General features: G+C 42.1%; 1 protein-coding gene across 1 annotated transcript; it reads left to right on the top strand.

The window, feature by feature from the left end:
• Positions 1-305: 305 nt before the first annotated feature.
• On the top strand, positions 306-15,439 carry LOC130294295 (myelin-associated glycoprotein-like). Its single transcript, XM_056543908.1, has 7 exons — positions 306-348; positions 1,052-1,405; positions 1,701-2,012; positions 4,882-4,975; positions 8,059-8,149; positions 12,591-12,626; positions 15,275-15,439. The coding sequence occupies exons 1-7, from the start codon at positions 306-308 to the stop codon at positions 15,335-15,337; spliced, it is 993 nt and encodes a 330-aa protein (XP_056399883.1). The 3' UTR covers positions 15,338-15,439.
• The last annotated feature ends 480 nt before the right edge of the window (positions 15,440-15,919 follow it).

Genomic DNA, 15,919 nt, shown 5'->3' with positions numbered 1-15,919 from the left:
CCCTAATCTCCACCCCTAACAGCGATTCTAATATTCCCGATACCTTGCATCATTTTTTGTGAAAATCCAACTTTAGCAGAATTAATGGTTTGGTTATTACATAGTTACATAGTTACAGTTACATTATCTGCTTTTCATTTTTTTGTAACTGTTGGTCAAAAGGATCTAGAGCAGCGTTTCCCAAACAGGGTGCCTCCAGCTGTTGCAAAACTGGCTGTTTGTAGTTTGACCAACTGATATAAGAATGTGCGAATGTGAAGGCAGCAAGGTAATAGAAGTGTCTATGTTTTCTCCTTAGCTCTTCAATGGATCAGAGAAGAAATTTATTCATTGCACTCTTATTAAAAGGTACCTGGAATAAACGTACCCATCCTTGCTTGTGCGCCACATCCTGTCCCTGCAGGGGTCATCATACTGTTGCCATAACGGCCAACCAATCAGGAGGTGGTGGAGCCAGACCAAACATCTGCAGCGCTCACACCTCCTGAGGGCGGGAACATCTTTCCTGTTTCCTGTATTCTGACCTATTCTGTCCTTTGCCTGTATTTTGACTATTCTCTTGCCAGCTGATTTTGTGCCGGCCCCACTGTCAATCACAGCCTGGATCCCGCTGCAACTGCCAAGACCAAGACCACACTGCTCTTAGCAGTATTAACCCTATAAATGCTGTTGTCAATACTGAAAGGCCTTACAATTTGATAGTAGAAGAAAACAACTACTTAGGCCTAGTTCACACCAGCATTGATCTCCATTCAGAGTCAGTTCAAACTACAGGATTTGAGTGAAGAATAAAACACTGCAGTAATTTTTTATCCGCTAAACAACAGACACCTGAGAGAAACTCGACAGACCCTATTCAAAGTCAATGGGACCCGTCGGGACCAGGTGGTGTCCGTCATGTTCCAACTTGTTCTGGGTCTGTTTGGCACATAAAGCAGGGATCAGCTAAGGGCAGAGCACAACACTGATGTGAACTTAGCCTTAGATTAAAAAAACTAATATTTTGTATTCATTTTGTAAACTTTTGTGATATTTTTGTTCTCTTTTTCAGGTCTTCAATACAGCACTGCAAAATATCACAGTGAAATCCCTAAGACTCTTTGGGCAATCCAAGGGTCCTGTGTGGTTATCCCCTGCACTTATAACTATTCAGATCCTAAAATATCAAGTGAAAACATTAGAGGAATATGGTATAACACCATTAACGAAAATACAAAAGATGAAGTATTTATTAAAAGTAAAGTTCCCAAAAATCACACGATTTTTGTAGGAGACTTGGGCGATGGTAACTGCTCCATAAAAATCCACAATGTCCGGCCTGAAAACTCAAAGATCTACAAGTTCCGGGTGGAAATGGATCATTTTAAGTTTTCATACAACGCTATTGTCCGGTTGACCATTTTAGGTAAATGGATAATGGGATTTTTGATAGGGTTTGTCTGCTGTAGACAACTCTCTCCCTTTTAACGTTAGGGTTTAAATGGTTAATAAGTTATACAGTAGAACAGTAGTATGGCAGGGAATTCAATGTCCTTTGTTTACCTACCTGTCCATTGCTTTATGACCTAATATCATATCTCAAGGCCTTTCGCAAGTTTAGTAAACTTTGTTTTGATATTGATATTTTTTGTATGTACAGTATTTTGGTCATTTATTGGGAAACTTTTTCATATAACTAATGATTTTTTCTTTGACTTCAGATGACCCTCCAAGTCCCATATTGGTTTTTCCCAATGATACAATCCCAGAGGCTACAAATGTTACTCTAAAATGTTCCACAACCTACACATGTTCTTCAGATGTTGCGGATCTGGTCTGGTCTTCTCCTGAAGGACATGTTATCGTTACACGTACCTATCAGGGTGAAGGAGTGTGGAAAGTAGAATCTAAGCTACTGTTTCAGGCATCCAGAGATCACGATGGGGTGAATGTCAGCTGCCACGCGAGCCACCATTCAGGAGCCAAGTCACCAGCTGTGCAAAGGAACCTAAGGATCAGCTGTAAGATTACACGTATGTACCATAGAGGCAGATTATGTGGCTGCTATGGGGCCCAGGAGGGTGAGAACCCAGTCAGTTTGACTCAATCCCTTTATTTCCCTTTCATGGTTAGTACAGGGAAGTGAACAACCTGACCACATTGTAAATTGCGCAGGATAATACCACCATACTATTACTATACAAAACACTATATACAGAACAATATTTCCTCCATACATGACCATATAGTGGTGGACACCAGCTCTACACAAGTCCTTCACACCATTTAAGTAATTACACTACGGTTATATCCAGTGACTATGGGTGACATTCTCTTTTTATATCTTCTCCCTTTGGCTCGGACTGCCATGAGGGCTTCTTCTAGCATTGACTCATCTCTACAGAATCTGCTGGACAAACATCTTAGCCTTAGATCACTTTCCCAGCATCCTCCTCTCCTCTTTCCCACCCATGTTGCCCCAAATGGTTAAAATGCACCCACCCCTTGGTTTCCTGCATCAAGATTGGGTTAGTAAGTTTTTTGGCATGGGAACAGTTCAAGTTTTAGGTAAGTATGTTCCCCTAGAAGCTAGGTAGTTCCCTAGTAGGAAGATGGATTCTCTCAGTAGGTATGTAGTTTCCTCAATTAGGAAGGTAGGTCTCCCAGGAGGTAAGTAGGTGACCCCAGGGGGGTAGAAAAGTCTTCCAGAAGGTTGGTTCCCCTTGTTGGTTGGTAGATCTCCCAGTAGGTGGAAATGCACCCTCAGTAGATAGGTAGTTACTAGTTTCTCAATTAGGTATTTATATGGTCCCAGTAGGTATTTAGGTCCCCATTAGGTAATTGGGGGCCCCAAGTAGGTAGACAGGTCTCTCCAGTAGGTAGGTTGTTACCCACATCAGGTGGACAGGGTTGATAGGCCAACCCAGGGAGTAAGTTTCCCTAGTAGGTGTCCCCAGTGGGTAGGTAGTTTCTACCTTAGCTAAATAGGTACCCCCTCACCATTATTTAAACAACAAAAAACCTTACCTTCTTTCCCCCCATTCATTGTTCCTCATCTGTTCAAGTGTGGAGTTTGATGCAGAGCACGGAAGAGAAGCTATTTGTGGAATTATAGCCAACACATCCCCCCCCCCCCCCCCCCAACAAAAAATAAATAAATAAATAACTACGACCTCTCAAATTACTGCAGAGTTTAATACAATTTTAAAGGCATAAGTATGAGTGACACCTGTTAGGTTCACAATGCACAGAGATGTGTTTTTTGGCTGCAAATCAACCAAGTGCTGTTCTGTGCCTCAAATCAAGTGTGGACTTTTGACCACAGCTACTTCTGTCTGTAGTGGTTTTCTGGTCTTTTTATACTGAGATGAAACAGTCGATCTTAACACATACAAAAAAAAAAAATCTTATTTAAGTCCTGAGCTGAACCCGCATCCCATGACCCCAGTTACATCCTGTATTATACTCCAGAACTGCACTACAATACATGGCATAACAATGACAATGACTTGGAGTGACTTAACAAATTCAGGTGTATGATAAGAGTGTATAATAATAAAAAATAAAAATAAAAAAAATTTAAAAAAATCAATGAAGATCCATTGTAAAGGGGATTTTTTTTTTTTCTTACGAAGCCACATCACCTTCCCATAAGACACTGAGGGTAGAAATGCTGACATTTATCTCTGTACATGATCTGTGCCACCTATATGAGGGTAATACTATTCCATAGTAGGAAATGTGCCGTCATAGATTTGTTCATTTCAACTTAGACCTTGTTCAAAGGGGAATATTCTACCCAGGTTTTAAAGGGGTACTCCGCCCCTAGAAATCTTATCCTCTATCCAAAGGATAGGGGATAAGATGTCTGATTGCGGAGGTCCCGCTGCTGTGGATCCCCACAATCTTGGTGCAGCACCCAGCGTTCGTTTAGAGTGTCGGGTGCAGTGCCGGAGGCTTGTGACATCACGGCTGCGCCCCGCTTGTGATGTCACGGCCACGCCCCTTCAATGCAAGTCTATTGGAGGGGGCGTGACGGCAGTCACGCCCCCCCCATAGACTTGCATTGAGGGGGCATGGTTGTGACGTCACGAACGGGGCGCAGCCGTGATGTCACAAGCCTCCGCCCCGCATCGCCAGTCATCCGACACAGAGCGAAGTTCGCTCCGTGCCCCGGATGTCCCAGGTGCCGCAGCCGAGATCACGGGGGGTCCCCAGCGGCGGGACCTAGTAATCAGACATCTTATCCCCCTATCCTTTGGATAGGGCATAAGATGTCCAGGGGTGGAGTACCCCTTTAATGCCCCAATTTGGCATAATAACAATTCCTTTATTTACAGTATATAGCTCCATATTCTGCAGCGCTGTACAGAACTTGTCATTCCTCAGATTAGCCCCTGTTCCAATGGTGCTTTCAACAGGAGTACCTGGAGGAAACCCACACAAACACAGGGAGAACCTACAGACTCCTTGCAGGTTTTGTCCTTGTTGGGCTTTAAACTTAGGACCAGAGTGCTGCAAGAAAAAAAACTGAGTTATTGTGTTGGCATGTGTTACCCACACTCCCCGAGTTCCACTGGACCCTAATCGGATTAAATTTAGAAAGTTACATCAATCCCAATGGCGACAAATATAGATTTTTATATAGTGACCAGCAGGTGGCGCTGTGTTAATATACTGTAACAGCTCTGCCGGGTATCCTCAAACCTCACAGATTCTGGCATCTACAGTATAACAAGTGTAACCAGATGAGTTGGACCCTGTTGCATCTCATTTGCGTGTCAGGTCATTCTTGGGTATAAACTACATTTTGTGAAGTTATTTTATTTATTAGAATTATGATATTTTATAGATAAATTGTATTTCAAAATGTAATAACTGATAATATGTTTCATTTTATAGTTGATTGGACAAAACCTATCCTGAGTGTTGGAGGAATTCTCGCCTTCCTGATACCGTGTGTTATCGGTGCGGCCTACATGATCAGGAAGTGCAGGTATATAGATTGCAGGTATATAAGGTGCAGGTATATAGATTGCAGGTTTATAAGGTGCAGGTATATAGATTGCAGGTATATAAGGTGCAGGTATAAAGATTGCAGGTATATAAGGTGCAGGTATATAGATTGCAGGTTTATAAGGTGCAGGTATATAGATTGCAGGTATATAAGGTGCAGGTATAAAGATTGCAGGTATATAAGGTGCAGGTATATAGATTGCAGGTTTATAAGGTGCAGGTATATAGATTGCAGGTATATAAGGTGCAGGTATAAAGATTGCAGGTATATAAGGTGCAGGTATAAAGATTGCAGGTATATAAGGTGCAGGTATATAGATTGCAAGTATATAAGGTGCAGGTATATAGATTGCAGGTTTATAAGGTGCAGGTATATAGATTGCAGGTGTATAAGGTGCAGATATATAGATTGCAGGTATATAAGGTGCAGGTATATAGATTGCAGGTATATAAGGTGCAGGTATAAAGATTGCAGGTATATAAGGTGCAGGTATATAGATTGCAGGTTTATAAGGTGCAGGTATATAGATTGCAGGTATATAAGGTGCAGGTATATAGATTGCAGGTATATAAGGTGCAGGTATATAGATTGCAGGTATATAAGGTGCAGGTATAAAGATTGCAGGTATATAAGGTGCAGGTATATAGATTGCAGGTATATAAGGTGTAGGTATATAGATTGCAGGTATATAAGGTGCCGGTATAAAGAATGCAGGAAAGTAAGGTGAAGAAGGTACATAGATTGCAGGTATAAAGATTACAGGTATGTAAGGTGCAGGTATGAAAGGTGCAGGTATATAAGGCACAGGTATAAAGAATGCAGGAAAGTAAGGTGCAGGTATATAAGGCACTGGTAGTAATGAGGAGTAAGGAGTCCCGGGATGCTGCCACCCCATGGGTTAGGTATATATGGTGCAGGTATATAAATTGCAGGTATATAGAATGCAGGTATATATGGTTCAGGTATGTAAAATGCAGGTGTATAAGGTGCAGGTACAGTATATAGAATACAGGTATATAAGGTGCAGGTATATAGAATGCAGGTATGTAAGGTGCAGGTATATAAGGTGCAGGTATATAGAATGCAGGGATATAAGGTGTCTATATAGAATGCAGGTAAATAAGGTGCAGGTATATAGAATTCAGGTATATAAGGTGCAGGTATATAAGGTGCAGGTATATAAATTGCAGGTATATAAGGTGCAGGTATATAGATTGCAGGTATATAAGGTGTCTGTATATAGAATGCAGGTAAATAAGGTGCAGGTATATAAATTGCAGGTATATAGAATACAGGTATATAAGGTGCAGGTATATAAACTGCAGGTATATAAACTGCAGGTATATAAGGTGCAGGTATATAAACTGCAGGTATATAAGGTGCAGGTATATAAGGTGCAGGTATGTTAGTTGCAGGTATATAAGGTGCAGGTATATAAGGTGCAGGTATATAAGGTGCAGGCATATAAGGTGCAGGTATGTTAGTTGCAGGTATATAAGGTGCAGGCATATAAGGTGCAGGTATATAAATTGCAGGTATATAAGGTGCAGGTATATAAGGTGCAGGTATATAAATTGCAGGTATATAAGGTGCAGGTATATAAGGTGCAGGTATATAAGGTGCAGGTATGTTAGTTGCAGGTATATAAGGTGCAGGTATATAAGGTGCAAGTATATAAGGTGCAGGTATATAAATTGCAGGTATATAAGGTGCAGGTATATAAGGTGCAGGTATATAAGGCACTGGTAGTAATGAGGAGTAAGGAGTCCCGGGATGCTGCCACCCCATGGGTTAGGTATATATGGTGCAGGTATATAAATTGCAGGTATATAGAATGCAGGTATATATGGTTCAGGTATGTAAAATGCAGGTATATAAGGTGCAGGTATATAAACTGCAGGTATATAAGGTGCAGGTATATAAGGTGCAGGTATGTTAGTTGCAGGTATATAAGGTGCAGGTATATAAGGTGCAGGCATATAAGGTGCAGGTATGTTAGTTGCAGGTATATAAGGTGCAGGTATATAAGGTGCAGGTATATAAATTGCAGGTATATAAGGTGCAGGTATATAAGGTGCAGGTATATAAATTGCAGGTATATAAGGTGCAGGTATATAAGGTGCAGGTATATAAGGTGCAGGTATGTTAGTTGCAGTTATATAAGGTGCAGGTATATAAGGTGCAGGTATATAAGGTGCAGGTATATAAATTGCAGGTATATAAGGTGCAGGTATATAAGGTGCAGGTATATAAATTGCAGGTATATAAGGTGCAGGTATATAAGGTGCAGGTATATAAGGTGCAGGTATATAAGGTGCAGGTATGTTAGTTGCAAGTATTTTCCTTGTTTATCTTGACACATTGGTATTTTGTACTTTTTTTTTTTTTTATAAGGACTTGTCAGCCATTGTTAGTGAGTACTCTGACTTGGTTTATCTGGGCACTTTCTGGAGCATTGTGACTCTATTTATCTGAGCTCATTAATAATACATATCTGGAGACTCTCTCCGTGTTTATCTCACCACTATGACACTGCTTCTGGGGCACTCTTTATAAGGGACCCCACACATTTTATACGTCCAAATGCAATGGTGTCCGCTCACCTCCGGAGGCAGATCCCCAACACACCTGTGCTGCCACGGACCCGCCGGTCCCACCCTGGCTTCAACAGCGTATAAGAAGGAAGGATTGTCCGGCACCAGGTATGCTCTAAAAGATCACTTTTTATTCATGCCATAGCAAGGAAACAGACATCACAGGACTGTAGTAAACTGACGCGTTTCGCGAAACGCGTCAGTTTACTACAGTCCAGTGATGTCTGTTTCCTTGCTATGGCATGAATAAAAAGTGATCTTTTAGAGCATACCTGGTGCCGGACAATCCTTCCTTCTTCCACACATTTTATAATGAACCCTAATACTGTTTGACCAGATACATTAACAATATTTCTTGGGGCACCTTACACTGGTTTTGGGGTACTTCAGCTTTGTCGAGTATCGTTAACTGAAATCTATTGTACTGATTATACTTACATATATGTATTGTTCTTATACCTATTCTAGATTACAGAAAAAGAAAATATCAACACCGAACTCTTACATAGCGGGGGGCCCCATATGGGTCATTACCACGGATGGGATGATGAATACTCATGTAAGTGAAGGCCTGAGGACATTTATGATATTATTTTATATAGAGTAAAGTATTAGTGGCTTTGTACCCCCAATGGGCAAAGTGGCTTTGTGGCTTAGTGGCTTTGTACCCCCAATATGCCCCCTCCCATAGACTAGCATTGAGGGGGCAGGGCGTGAAGTCATAATTGGGCGGGGCTATGACGTCACAAGCTCCCGGCGCCGGCTCCAGCATTTCGGAACCGTTTGTTCTAAATGCTGAACAGCGGAGTACCCCTTTTATATGAAAAGATGCACCATCTATCCCAGTTTTATCTATACACTACAGATGTTGTCAGTGATTTCCATTGGTGACAGGGCAGACATCTAGGCGGTCGTCCAGTTCTGTCCAGATGCCTCTCTCCAGCATCTCCTCGAATTTGAACTTCACTGTGTCTGTGATGCAGTCTTAGGTTGGTCAGATGCTGTGGTGGTGGTGTGTGTGTGTGTGTGTGTGGGGGGGGGGGGGGGCAGATACACTAAGTCCTTGATGTAGCCCCCACAAAAATAAGTCAGATGGTGTTAGATATGGTGATCGTAGAGGTCAGCACAACATTGGTGAATCGTTGTTTCCAACGCAGCCATTTCAACGTTCCGGTAGAGTATTTATTTAGGTATCCAAATGGAAATGTGGAGATGACTATCCTGATTATAGACTATGTATGGCAGATCTTGGTTTAAGCCATTCCTATAACATCTCCAGGTAGGACTGACCAGTGACAGGATCCTCCATAAAGAGAAGGGATTGTAGACTTTGCGCCTGCAAAAGTTGCCTTATTGCTGAACACCGACCTGTCTGTGATTTCACCCTGTTCGAATTGGCCATACAAGTTAATGCAAATCACAGTGTTTCATTTGTTGTCTGGTTTATCTGTATGGCTTACAACACAGAAATTTTAGTAACACATTCCATACCTTTGTCACGTCAAGCAGGGAATTGTGAGGCCCTGTTTTCACACAGAACACTGTCCCTGCCTACTTGGAAATCTGCCCTAGGTAGCGGACTCTCAACTGGGCGATGGTCCCTGCAATGGACTAAAGAGCAGGGGTGTCAAAAGTCAAAATAGCAAAAAAAAAACAAAACGTAAATGTCAGGGAAACAGGTCAGGTCATAAAGGGTTAACCAAGAGTAATGACAAACAGGGAACCAAGAACATATAACAGCAGGAGTATTGACTACCAGGTAGAAGATGCAGGTAACTTAATTCAGGTCAGAATACAGGTTAAGAATACAGATTTAGGTTCAAACAAGATAAAGTAGAAGTAGTAACACACAAGGCAAGAGGCAAAACAGGAAAAGCAATGGTTTTTGATTTAGGTTCAAACAAGATAAAGTAGAAGTAGTAACACACAAGGCAAGAGGCAAAACAGGAAAAGCAATGGTTCAGAGCTATACCGAGATAATGTGCAAAACACAAGCAAGCATACAAGTCCAGGTACAAACAAAAAGAAGCAAAAGAACTAACAGGAAAGAAGCCAGGTTAAAGGAAAGGTCAGGAAACAAGCCAGGGTAAAAGAAAGGTCAGGAAACAAGCCAGGGTAAAAGAAAGGTCAGGAAACAAGCCAGGGTAAAAGAAAGGTCAGGAAACAAGCCAGGGTAAAAGAAAGATCAGGAAACAAGCCAGGGTAAAAGAAAGGTCGGGAAACAAGCCAGGGTAAAAGAAAGGTCAGGAAACAAGCCAGGGTAAAAGAAAGGTCAGGAAACAAGCCAGGGTAAAAGAAAGATCAGGAAACAAGTCAGGGTAAAAGAAAGGTCAGGAAACAAGCCAGGGTAAAAGAAAGGTCAGGAAACAAGTAAGGGTAAAGGAAATGTTAGGAAACAAGCCAGGGTACAGGAACGGTTAGGATACAAGCCAGACTAAAGGAAAGGTTAGGAAACCAGCCAGGGTACGGGAATGGTCAGGATACAAGCAAGGGTCAAAATAAACAAGAATAAAACAGCAACAAGTGCAGACAAAACTGCAGACAGGACAAGGCTAAAATTAAGAAAAACAGAACTACAAATCAAGATCCCCACCAGAATGCTGAGGAGGAAATGAAATGCCCCACCTCAGCAGCTGATTGGTTCATTGACTGTAACTCCTCAATGACCAGAGAGCAGCATGCACAGCCTGGCAGAGAGCGATTGTTACAAAAGTGGTTTGTGGAATTTGTACTTCCATGATAGTCAGTTTGGTTTACCTGTATGGGGAGAAAAAAAGAGAGACCAGAGAGGGCGCCTCGTGTGATACCGTTGGCTGGTTGAGGGAAAAGGAAGGGAAGTAGGTGCGGGGCTTGCAGGCCCCTTAGGTAGTAACTGCTCACCTTAGAGCAAGTATTAAACTTGCATATCAACCCAATGCACGGGTTACAAAATAGCCGGAGCCGCTGCTGAGCCTGAGGTTACAGGTGAGGTAAAAACCGTCTCCTGGAGAGAGTAGGTGATCATAAAAGAGCAAAAAAGACCTCGCAAATGGCGCTGCTGGTTCCGTGGAGATGTAGGAATAAACCAAAATCCAAGTTGGAATATTGTAAAAGCTTGTGGATTTTATTGCAAATGAATAAAACCAATAAAAGCAATAGCAATAAAAGAGTGATACAAGTTAAGATTACGCGTTTCGGCGGAGCCACCCCCTTCTTCAGATCAGTATGCAGACTATACAAACAGAGATTCTATAAATACTGGAAAAAAGGGCGCCAGGTACATTAGGGGGCGGAGTTATGCAAATTACATACATGTGAAACAATAGGAAAAATTAGGAAAAACCACAGAAACCGAATGTAATCAAAGAATGTACATCTTATATAGGTAACAGTGGGGACCAAATGTTATTAAGACAGGGAATTCAGTGTGTGGCTCAAAGATGAGGCTGCCGATGTCTGGCAGTATCAGGCCACACATCCGGACCTCAGATGAAAACATCCGGGGTCCAGATGTGAGCCAGAACAGCTCTGACAGCGGCCGTGATGTGTAATGCGAGGGCGCGCGTCAGGGGGGAGTTGCCACGGACGCGTTGCTAAGGTGCGTGCGTCACGTGGCTAGTGCGGCCAATCAGGAAGCAGTGATGCCGGAGAGCTGTCAGTGGTATGCTGACAGCTCCGTGCGCTGCATCTAACAGTGTGTAGCTCTGTGTAAGCTGGCGAGAACTGCAGGGGGATGGAAGAGGATATCCAGAAATGATTAAATTGATTTAAATAAGAATGAAGTGTGTTATTTAGGGGAGAGTGATGCATGATACAGGGGGATGGGGATATTAGTCATCACACTCTCCTATTTTCTTTCTTAGTCCTCTCATGCTCCGTATCCCCCCATCCCCCTGTATCATGCATCACTCTCCCCTAAATAACACACTTCATTCTTATTTAAATCAATTTAATCATTTCTGGATATCCTCTTCCATCCCCCTGCAGTTCTCGCCAGCTTACACAGAGCTACACACTGTTAGATGCAGCGCACGGAGCTGTCAGCATACCACTGACAGCTCTCCGGGATCACTGCTTCCTGATTGGCCGCACAAGCCACGTGACGCACGCACCTTAGCAACGCGTCCGTGGCAACTCCCCCCTGACGCGCGCCCTCGCATTACACATCACGGCCGCTGTCAGAGCTGTTCTGGCTCACATCTGGACCCCGGATGTTTTCATCTGAGGTCCGGATGTGTGGCCTGATACTGCCAGACATCGGCAGCCTCATCTTTGAGCCACACATTGAATTCCCTGTCTTAATAACATTTGGTCCCCACTGTTACCTATATAAGATGTACATTCTTTGATTACATTCGGTTTCTGTGGTTTTTCCTAATTTTTCCTATTGTTTCACATGTATGTAATTTGCATAACTCCGCCCCCTAATGTACCTGGCGCCCTTTTTTCCAGTATTTATAGAATCTCTGTTTGTATAGTCTGCATACTGATCTGAAGAAGGGGGTGGCTCCCCCGAAACGCGTAATCTTAACTTGTATCACTCTTTTATTGCTATTGCTTTTATTGGTTTTATTCATTTGCAATAAAATCCACAAGCTTTTACAATATTCCAACTTGGATTTTGGTTTATTCCTACATCTCCACGGAACCAGCAGCGCCATTTGCGAGGTCTTTTTTGCTCTTTTATGATCACCTAGTCAGTTTGGTTTGGCATTTATTTATAGTCACAGCCATTAACAATACCACTGATGTTACTTTAACCACAGACGTTTCCTTTTTGACCCCTCCTTTTCGTATCACCCTGAACGCTGACAGAGCAGGTCAGTGGGGTTGTCCTGATTTTGCATCCCCCCCCCTCTATAACATCCATATGCAGTAATACAATGTCTATACAAGTCAGGACCATCCTAGGGATTCATGTGGTAAATGGTCAAACATCTGGTGGTCATATTAAGTGTATTCCTGTTCACATTCGTAGTGAATGTATTTCTAACCTTCTTTCGTGTTTCCCTCCAATACAGGATCCTGAAAACATTTACGCGAATTCAGAATTTCAGGTACTGTATTACAAGTCGTAATGTTAAAGGGGTTATCCAGGAAAAAACTTTTTTTTATATATATCAACTGGCTCCAGAAAGTTAAACAGATTTGTGAATTACTTCTATTAAAAAAATCTTAATCCTTTCAGTACTTATGAGCTTCTGAAGTTAAGGTTGTTCTTTTCTGTCTAAGTGCTCTCTGATGACACGTGTCTCGGGAACCGCCCAGTTTAGAAGAGGTTTGCTATGGGGATTTGCTTCTAAACTGGGCGGTTCCCGAGACACGTGTCATCAGAGAGCACTTAGACAGAAAAGAACAACCTTAACTTCAGAAACTCCTAAGTATTGAAAGGATTAAGATTTTTTAATAGAAGTCATTTACAAATCTGTTTGACTTTCTGGAGCCAGTTGATATATATATATATATATATATATATATATATATATATAAAAGTTTTTTCCTGGATAACCCCTTTAAGGGAGCCTGTCAGTGTTTCATGCTGCCTGTGGTTTGGACAGCATAAAATAAGAGACAGGTTCCCTTTGGTTGCTATACGTAAAAGTTTATATTTATTTTTGGTATGGAATAATGCAATATACTGTATTCTTCCATAGAGCAGTATAAAAATGTATATCCATGACTCTTCCCATCCCTAACTAACTTAAAGGGGCACTCTGGCCCCAAGACATCTTATCCCCTATCCAAAGGATAGGTGGTAAGATGTCTGATTGCGGGGACCCCCGCAATCTAGCATGCAGCACACACCTGTAAGTACTGCCGGAAGCGATGGAGGTTCTCAGTCTTTTGCCTTCCGACCACGGGGACGGAGTATCGTGACGTCACGACTCCGCCCCCGTGTGGCGTCACGCCCTACCCCCTCAATGGAAGTCTATGGGAGGGGGCGTGACGTCACATGGGGGCAGAGTCGTGACCCCCGCGATCAGACATCTTATCCCCTATATATATCGTTTTTTTTTTTTTTTCAAATCAACTGGTGCCAGAAAGTTAAACAGATTTGTAAATTACTTCTATTTCAAAATCTCAATCCTTCAAGTACTTATCAGCTGCTGTATAATACAGAGGAAGTTCATTTCTTTTTGAATTTATTTTCTGTATGACCACAGTGCTCTCTGCTGACACCTAGTCCATGTAAGGAACTGTCCGGAACAGTAACAATTCCCCATAGCAAACTTCTCCTGTTCTGGACAGTTCCTGACATGAACAGAGGTGTCAGCAGAGAGCACTGTGGACAACAGTCAGAAAAGAAATTCAAAAATAAAAGAACTTCCGCTGGGGCATACAGCAGCTGATAAGTACTGAAAGGATTAAGATTTTTAAATAGAAGTAATTTACAAATCTGTTTGACTTTCTGGCACCAGTTGATTTAAAAAAAAAAAAAATAATGTTTTCCACCGGAGTTCCCCTTTAAGTTAGTTAGGGATGGGAAGAGTCAGAGTGTACAACAAGGGGGTCAGAGGATATCTCAGATGCACCCCAGCCAATCAGCTTTTTGGCACCCCAGGCTAAACAGTAAACGGGGCCAAAAACCCTGCGCTGGCCATAATATAGTGGTGATTTTGGGTAACTGCAGCCCACCTCCCATTTACTTCAATTGGAGCTGAGCTGTGGATAGGCAACTTCAAAGCCCAAAAGTTGCATGAGGCGTCAGTGATCAGTATACGGATTTTACGTAAGTCTTATAGACTTACCTGGGACATGCAGCAAATCTGTACCTTGATCACTGAAGCCTTGTGCAAGTCTCGGAAGTTGGTGTGAAATTTAAAGGAGTACTCCGCCCCTAGACAACTTATCCCCTATGCAAAGGATAGGGGATAAGATGTCTGATCGCGGGGGTCCTGCTGCTGGGGACCCCTGCGATCTCCCTGCTGCACCGGGCGTTCATTTAGAGCGTCGAATGCAGCTCTGAAGGCTTGTAACATCATGGTCACGCCCTGCTTGTGACACCATGGCCATGCCCCCACAATGCAAGCCTATGGGAGGGGGCGTGATGGCCTTAAAAGGGTACTCTGGTGGAAAACCTTTTTTTTTTTTATCAACTGGTGTCAGAAAGTTAAACAGATTTGTAAATTACTTCTATTAAAAAAAAATGTTAATCCTTCCTGTACTTATTACCTGCTGAATACTACAGAGGAAATTATTTTCTTTTTGGAACACAATGCTCTCTGCTGAATCATGAGCACAGTGCTCTCTGCTGACATCTCTGTCCATTTTATGAACTTCCCAGGGCAGCATATGTTTGCTATGGGGATTTCCTTTTACCCTGGACAGTTCCTAAAATGGACAGAGATGTCAGCAGAGAGCACTGTGCTCGTGATGTCAGCAGAGAGCTCTGTGTTTCAAACAGAAAAGAATTTCCACTGAAGTATTCAGCAGCTAAGAAGTACAGGAAGGATTAAGATTTTTTTTTATAGAAGTAATTTACAAATCTGTTTAACTTTCTGGCACCAGTTGATTTAAAAAATAATAATAATAATAATACGTTTTTCACCAGAGTACCCCTTTAAGGAGGTTGCATTGGAGATGATGGAAGGGTGGTGGGATGTTATCTTCTCCTCAGAAGTCCTCATGGAAACCAAATACAATGTAGAGATTTTACGCTGACTGAAGTTCTGACTTATCCAATGTCAATATCTTCTTTGTGCAGAACGAAAGGGATAATGGAGATTTTACGGTTTACGCCAATGTAGGAGAACTAAAAAGAAAGTAAGAGAAAGAAGAAAAAGAAAGCCATACCAACTACTGAGCTCATACCTTGAACCTTTCGGTGGCCTAGTACACAGACAACTATTGTCCCTATAAGGAGGATGAACCTTAACTGTATAAGAGGCTCCATATTGCCTTTAAAGGGGTACTCCGGTGGAAAACTTTTTTTTTTTTTTTTAATCAACTGGCTCCAGAAAGTTAAACAGATTTGTAAATTACTTCTATAAAAAAAAAAAATCTTAATCCTTCCAGTACTTATTAGCTGCTGAATACTACAGAGGAAATTATTTTCTTTTTGGAACACAGAGCTCTCTGCTGACATCGTGAGCACAGTGCTCTCTGCTGACATCTCTGTCCATTTTAGGAACTGTCCAGAGTAGGAGAAAATCCTCACAGCAAACATACGCTGCTCTGGACAGTTCCTAAAAATGGACAGAGGTGTCAGCAGAGAGCACCGTGCTAGTGATGTCAGCAGAGAGCACTGTGTTCCAAAAAGAAAATAATTTCCTCTGTAGTATTCAGCAGCTGATAAGTACTTGAAGGATTAAGATTTTTTTTATAGAAGTAATTTACAAATCTGTTTAAC

Source organism: Hyla sarda, chromosome 10 (genome assembly GCF_029499605.1).
Source record: "Hyla sarda isolate aHylSar1 chromosome 10, aHylSar1.hap1, whole genome shotgun sequence".
NCBI lineage: Eukaryota > Metazoa > Chordata > Amphibia > Anura > Hylidae > Hyla > Hyla sarda.
This window is presented reverse-complemented; position numbering and strand designations above follow the sequence as displayed.

What these genes read in the sequence shown, in the direction of transcription:
- LOC130294295 (XM_056543908.1), top strand. Translation starts at nt 306, where the DNA reads ATGGATCAGAGAAGAAATTTATTCATTGCACTCTTATTAAAAG. An exon ending in TGTCCGGTTGACCATTTTAG is followed by an intron (nt 1,406 to 1,700) that starts GTAAATGGATAA and finishes CTTTGACTTCAG; the next exon opens with ATGACCCTCCAAGTCCCATA. An exon ending in TACATGATCAGGAAGTGCAG is followed by an intron (nt 4,976 to 8,058) that starts GTATATAGATTG and finishes TACCTATTCTAG; the next exon opens with ATTACAGAAAAAGAAAATAT.